This window comes from Lepisma saccharinum, chromosome 2 (genome assembly GCF_977018435.1).
Source record: "Lepisma saccharinum chromosome 2, izLepSacc3.1, whole genome shotgun sequence".
Taxonomy (NCBI): Eukaryota; Metazoa; Arthropoda; class Insecta; order Zygentoma; family Lepismatidae; genus Lepisma; species Lepisma saccharinum.
In genome coordinates, this window is record NC_139230.1 from 163890399 (window position 1) to 163898135 (window position 7737).

General features: G+C 39.7%; 1 protein-coding gene across 1 annotated transcript; it reads left to right on the forward strand.

The window, feature by feature from the left end:
* Positions 1–1694: 1694 nt before the first annotated feature.
* Positions 1695–5882, forward strand: LOC145983742 (uncharacterized). The gene has a single exon (XM_083116792.1). The coding sequence runs from the start codon at positions 1695–1697 to the stop codon at positions 5880–5882; it is 4188 nt and encodes a 1395-aa protein (XP_082972918.1).
* Positions 5883–7737: the final 1855 nt, after the last annotated feature.

The window sequence follows — 7737 nt, forward strand, 5'->3', positions numbered from 1 at the left end:
TATAGATAAAATGGGGGGTACAGAAGGTGAAATGGAGAAGAGGATGCTAGAGATTTTGAAAAAACGAAAATTGGATAACTAAAAACTAACAATGCTAACACACTAATCATCTTATTCAATTTTCGTTATTTCTATATATGTAATGTATTTAACTTGACATGTGTGCAGAGTAACACTGTTTTTCTGATCCATATATGTATTTTGAATAAATGGAAATAATAAACATATATTGAATATATATAAAAAATGATTATGTTAATTATTTACTTGGAATACTTACAAAGTTCTCTCTCTCCATATTCTTGATGGCTTCTATAAGATGTCAGAACAAACACTGTCAGTGTATTCGACAAGTTTCATTTTCCATTCGCAATATCAAAAGGAAATGGGTGGATGTTGATATCTCTGTAAGGAAATGGGTGGATGTTGATATCTCTGTACGGAAGTGGGTGGATAGCGGTATCATATTCTGCTAACGAGAATGACAAACCATTCGCAGTATGTCACAGAACCCGCTAACACACATAACTCATGGTTAAAGTGTAAAACCGTATACCTTTGTAACCGTAAGTTAATGACCGCTAATAACAGTATATATATATATATATATGTATTTGTAACCGTAAGTTAACGACCGCTAATAACAGTATATATATATATATATATATATATATATATATATATATATCACACACACACATGTCAGTGTATATATATATATATTACATATACACCTTGACCTTGACCTTGAGATGACCTTGACCTTGACATTGACATTGAGATGACCTTGACCTTGACCTTGAGATGACCTTGACATTGACATTGAGATAACCTTGACCTTGACCTTGAGATGACCTTGACCTTGACCTTGAGATGACCTTGACATTGACATTGAGATAACCTTGACCTTGACCTTGAGATGACCTTGACCTTGACATTGACCTTGAGATGACCTTGACCTTGACCTTGAAATGACCTTGAAACTTCAAACCCGGATATCTCGGTAACCGGAAGTGCTAGACCGGAAATGACACCATATTCGGATTCTACGCCTCGAGATCTATCGATTGGAAACTTGACCTTGAAATGACCTTCAAACTTCAAATCCGGATATCTCGGTAACCGAAAATGCTAGACCGCAAATGACACCATATTCGTATTCTACGCCTCAAGCACAATAAATAGATAGACTCAATTATTTCGAGGTAGTTCACAAATCGACCGGAAGAATGCGTGATTGTGTTATCGTGCCTATTTAGAAGATTGTGAATTATCTCGAGGAAGTGCAAAACCAACCGGAAGCGAATGTACTATCGTGTCTACATATAAAACCACATTGTCCCCTCCACTATTGTGTTATCGTGCCTATTTAGAAGATTGCGAATTATCTCGAGGAAGTGCAAAACCAACCGGAAGCGAATGTGCTATCGTGTCTACATATAAAACCACATTGTCCCCTCCACTAAACAGTCTCAGTGATACGATCGTGGTGGAACCATGTACTGGCAGTTATCCGGTGACGAGTTGCTTGCGCTATTTCGTGATGGGTATTTCAAAACACCCAAACAGCTCCAGGAAGTTTTGTTACATATTGCGCAAAAGATCATCTTGGGAGAGACGATCACCTTAGTAGAGGAGTATGATCGGATGCTGCAAACTGTGACAACGACCGTACCAGAGCTCTCCGGGGAAGAATGGACGTCTTCGAAGGGGACTGCATCTTCCGAATCGCATCAAGGCGCATCCAACCCTCTTTCACCACCAGAAATGGCAGGGGATGGTGCTCCCACACCGGGGATGGAGCCTCGACCAGGACCGTCTTGGAGACCCGATCCCGGACTTTTGGAGAAGGAGGTGGTGTACCCCCAAATGCACCGGAACCTGTACCAGGACCTTCATGGAGGCCTGATCCGACGCCTTCGATCGAGAATGTGCCTGACCCTACATCTGAGTCTTCTGGAGGTAAGAAGAGTAGGAAAAGGAAGCATGTGCCTTGGGTGGACCAAGCTATTGGTAACATTATATTCCACAATATACAAGAACGTAGTTATCCAAAATTCCGTGCTAAAGGACAACGTGTAGAATTTAGTTTTTCCAAGCAACCCGAAAATGTAGACCCCCAGACCTGGATACGTGAGGGTGTGGAAAATTTACTGCTTTATGTGAAAAAAGGTGCCAAGGATAGTGATCAGATCGGTCTCACACTTTCTAATGTATCCGATGTGACAGTGAAAGATATTTATGTGGGATGGCATAGATGTGATCAGTTGAAACCTGATATGGTTTGGGATATTCTGTCTAAAATACTTCAGAGTGCTAAGACCTTTCACTTTACAGACCGTTTAATGTTAAAAGCTGACCACGTTAACATACCGGTTGGTGGTGGTGGTGGTAAACGTGTGTATTGTCTCCCGAATCACATGGCTTCAACAGTGAAAAGAAGTGTTGTACGTGTGCGAAATAGAGATAAGCCTTTGTGTTTGGTTGAAGCTCTGATTATAGGGAAGGCACATGCAGATCGAGATCCTGCCTATAATTCCTACAGAGCCGGTTTCAAACTGCAAAAACCTGTGTTTGACCTGATGATTAAAGCTGGTGTGAATCTGACAGCCGATGCATGTATCGGAAGTGGGATACCTGAACTCAGAAAATTCCAACAATACCTTAGCGATTATAAGATAATTGTGTACAACAGTCTTCGAGATCCTAAAGACATACTCTTTGAGGGGCAAGTACAAAATGTGTCTAAATGCATCTACCTCTTGTATGATGACGTTCAGCAACATTTTGATGTTATTGTTAATCGTGTTGGGGCATTTGCAGCAACGCAGGAATGTCGCGGGTGTAATGAGTTGATATTTGGTAAACCACACAGTCACGCTTGTAAACAGATATGCTCTATGTGCCGTGCCACACCACCATGTGTACCCCAATCTAACACCTCCATCACGTGTAAGGTGTGCCATAGAATATTCAAAGATCGTGGATGTTTCACAAGGCATATGTCTACATCGTTTCGAAATGGTACAGTGTGTAGTGAAATTCAGCAGTGTCCAAAATGTTACAGAATCGTATTCACAAGTAACAGACATGAAAAGAAACATGACTGCAATGCAAAATACTGTAAAACGTGCAAAAAGGTAAAACCGATCAACCATCACTGTTACATACCAATTCCGAACCCCCAACAAAGGTCCAAATTTTTGTTGATATTTTACGATTTTGAATGTTACACTGATGTCCCTTATACAGAAAAAAACAATTCTTTTCTTCATGTTCCAAATCTGATCGTGATCCAAACAGCCTGTCATGCATGTTATTTACAAGAAGATTTATCAATACCTTGTCGAGTTTGCGGAATACGTCAATATGTATTTTGGGATGACCCAGTCGATACATTTTTATCGTACCTGGAACTGCAACACAAATTCAATAACGTCACTATTTGTGCACACAATGCACGTGGATATGACTCAACATTTCTGTTACGCAGAATGTTGGAAAGAGGAATGGCAGCTAGAATTGTTTTGAATGGAACGAAAATCATGAGCATGAAGTATCAGAATCTACATTTCATCGATAGTTTAAACTACGTTCAATCAAACCTTGCTGGATTTTCCAAACTCTTCGGCTTACCGATGCAGAAAGGATATTATCCACATTTGTGGAATACCTACGAACATCGAAATTACGTAGGAGAAATGCCACCGCCTTCAGCATACGGATATGATCACATGAAATCTGTGGAAGATCAAACTAAATTTATGCTATGGTACGAAAACGAACGCAAGAACAATGTTCCTTTCAACAACAAAGAACAGCTGTTGGAATATTGCATTAAGGACGTGACACTATTGAGGCAGGGTTGTTTAAAATTAAGACAGAATTTTATGGATATTAGCAAAATAGACATCTTCCAAAAGTGTATTACAATAGCATCCGTATGTTCATTAATCTACAGACAGCAGTTCATGCCTAGTGAGAGCATTGGTATAATCCCCCAAGGAGGTTACCACCATGCCGACATAATGTCGAAGGCTGCATTGAAATGGTTAACATATGTCGAGGAGCAAAACAATTTCGCAATCATCCACGGTGGGAGAACCCGTGAGAGATATGTGTTGGGTGCACGCTTCAAAGTAGACGGTTTCCGTGAAGAGACACAAACCTGTTACGAGTTTTTCGGGTGCTGGTTTCATGGCTGTCCACGATGTATATCCACAAACCGGTGTGTATATCCGGAGTTTGACAGAGAAGCGGGAGAAGAGGATGGTAGCAACCAGCAGGAGAAAACCCAAAACAACAATTATGTCGACCGTGTGAACACGGCAGCATTTCGATATGAAACAACATGTCGTAAAATCAGTGCTCTTCAGTCTGAAGGATATAATGTGGTAACTATGTGGGAGTGTGACTTTAAGAAAATATTGGACGCTGACCCACAACTTGATAAATACTTGTCATCACATCCAGTTGTGCAGTGTACACCTCTAAACCCTCGTGATGCATTATATGGTGGTAGAGTGGAGACTGTGAGAACTTATTATAAAATCAAGGAGGGTGAACAGCTGAAATACTATGATTTCACCAGTCTCTACCCCTATGTTAACAAATACTGTGTATACCCAATAGGACACCCTACCATATTCTTTGAAGATTCCATGCCTTCTGTACCGGAGATATTAGCCATGGAAGGTTTTATAAAATGTAAAGTCCTCCCACCTCAAACACTTCTTCACCCTGTATTACCCACAAAAATGAACAAGAAACTCATGTTTGTTTTGTGCAAGGAATGTGGATTACAATTAAAATGTGAAGGTACCTGTCAACATTCTGTAGAACAACGTGCACTTTCAGGAACGTGGGTGATAGCGGAAATGCGTAAAGCATGTTCTCTTGGTTATACCATACTATCGGTATCTGAAGTATGGAAATATGAAACAGCTGTGTATGACCCTGCCACAAAAACGGGGGGGCTGTTTACGGGGTATGTGAACACCTTCCTGAAAATAAAACAGGAAGCAAGTGGATGGCCGATGTGGTGTAAGACGCAAAAGAATAAAGAAACCTATATTCAGCAATATTTTGAGAGGGAGGGGATTTTGCTGGATGAAAATAACATTGAGGTGAACCCCGGTAAACGCACTCTCGCAAAACTGTGCCTGAATTCTTTGTGGGGAAAGTTCAGCCAACGGGAAAACCTCTCACAAACTACAATCATCACTGAATCTAAGTATTTCCTTGATAAGATAACCGATCCGAACATTATTATTGGTGGAGTTATATTTATCAACCAGGACACGGTAGTGGTAAACTGGAAATATGTCACCGAGGCTGCTCCACAAAATGACAAGGTGAGTGTTCCCATCGGTGCATTCACAACCTGCCATGCACGTCTTAAATTATACGAACTTCTGGAAAAGTTAGGCGATAGAGTGTGCTACTGTGACACAGATTCTGTAATCTACATTGATAACCCTTCGATGGAATACCACCCACAATTAGGTGATGCGCTTGGTGAACTGACTGATGAACTAACGGAGTTTGGTTCGGATGCGGTGTGCGAAGAATTTGTCTCAACAGGGCCAAAATGTTACAGTTTGAAAATATGTAAACCTTTTTCTGAACCTGAATATATTTGCAAAGTAAAAGGTATCACGCTGAACGTGTCAAGTTTGACATTGGTGAATTTTCAAACAATGTGTGATATGGTTAAAGATGGAAAAGATGAAGTTGTTGTGGAGAATATTTTCCGAATTAGACGAACAAAAGAATTCCAGGTCATCAGTTCATTGGAAACACGTCTGTATCAACCTGTCTTGGTGAAACGATGTTTTGATGATAAATACCTCTCGTATCCTTTTGGATTCTGTATGAAGTAAATATATTTCTTGTACATACAATTATTGTAAATCTGATTCTGTATAAAATGCCTGTGTTCATTGTGTATAAAGTAAAGTCTTGAACATATATTATAAATGTGCTTATTTGATTCTGAATAAAATATATATTATGTTAACAGAATGAATACCTATCATTCTCCCACAGAACTCTCAGAGCAGAAAACCCGTAAAGTAATTTGTGTAACATAATGTTTCCGAAACTCGTTCATCCTTTTACAATGATGGTCTGTGGAGCATCAGGAAGTGGTAAAACCACCTTCGTAACAAACCTTGTCGTTTCTATTGTTCATCTTGTTGAAGGGCCTATTAAAAAAATAGTATGGTGTTACGATCAGGAAAATAGTATTCCGAAAAAAATGTATGGCGTAGATTTTCATAAGGGTATTGTTAATTGGGAATCGTGGAATGGTAAAACTCCGACTCTTATAATTCTGGATGATCTTATGATGGTTGCTCAAGGAGAAAAAGTTGCTGATCTTTTCACAAAGGGTAGTCACCACAAAAATATCTCGGTGGTCTTCATAACGCAAAATCTTTTTCATCAGGGTAAAAATTGCCGGGATATTTCTCTGAACGTGAAACATTTTGTTATATTTAAAAATCCACGTGATATGAACCAATTTACTGTTTATGCACGGCAACTCCACCCACATCGTATGAAGGAACTCGAAAAAGTATATATAGATGCAACAAAAGAACCTTTCAGTTATTTGTATATTGATCTCTCCCAGTCAACACCGGATCCTCTACGTTATCAGACAGATATTTTTAACGAGAATTACTCGACAGCATATCTTTCTCAGGAATGCTTGAAACATCGAGATGAAGAAAACGAGGAAGAGACGTACCAGTTCACATTCTAAACATAATATTTCCTTCAAGAAACATTCACCCTTTTTACACGTGCTGAAAAATTCTCCATCGAAAGTTCGTAAATCGTTATTGAAGACCGCACCTAAAAAGACAATTCGTTTCATCAGTGAATGCTGTCTCAATGTTTTAAAAGGTAACGTAAAACTTAAACCGTCTGCAAAACGCCGTCTGGCACCTTACAAGACAGTTTTACGTAATCTTGTAAAACCTAAAGTGAATATCGAAAAACGGAGAAACATTCTAGTTCAGAAAGGAGGATTTTTACCTTTGCTTCTGGGTTCATTGCTATCGGGTCTTCTAGGAACCCTTATTCCACATTAAAATGTCATCCGTTTATAAGAAAATGGTTGTTCTGTCGCCAGAACAGCTAGAACGCATTCGAAACACCGAATCGTCTGCGAGTCTGAAATTATCTATTCTGGATAAAAGAATGAACGATATTATGAAAATGAAGGATATATCTGACGATCAAAAATGGCGTCTGTACAGAAAGGAACTGGACGAGTATTTATGGTTGAGTAGAAAATCAAAGGAACCATTACGAATTCCCATCGTTCAAGATAACAACGATTCAACTGTTTCGCCAGATTCATCGTATTTCCCTCCAAACCTGGTAGAAACATTGCCGCACAATACGCGACAGGAATTACGGGATATCATCGACGAATATCAATCCACAGCGCAACGTCTAATAGACGGGCGTCGGGAAACAGAACTTCCGAAACCTAGGACGTTGACATATTCGACATCATCGTCAACGGAAATTCCTGGGCCCTCTCACAGCCAGCAGCAACTCAAGAAAAAGAAGAAGAAGAAGAAGGCGGGTGTTCGCATTTCCAGAAAAACTAAACCCTTCCTGAGAACACCCGATGCATACAAACTCGTTCCTTTAAGGAGAAGTCGAAGACGCAGAGATCTATCATGGGAGTCCCTAAATTGAAGCACAATAAAATTCTCTCGA

Bases quoted from the DNA above. Each gene is read 5' to 3' on its own strand.
- LOC145983742 (XM_083116792.1), top strand. From the start codon at position 1,695: ATGGACGTCTTCGAAGGGGACTGCATCTTCCGAATCGCATCAAGGCGC.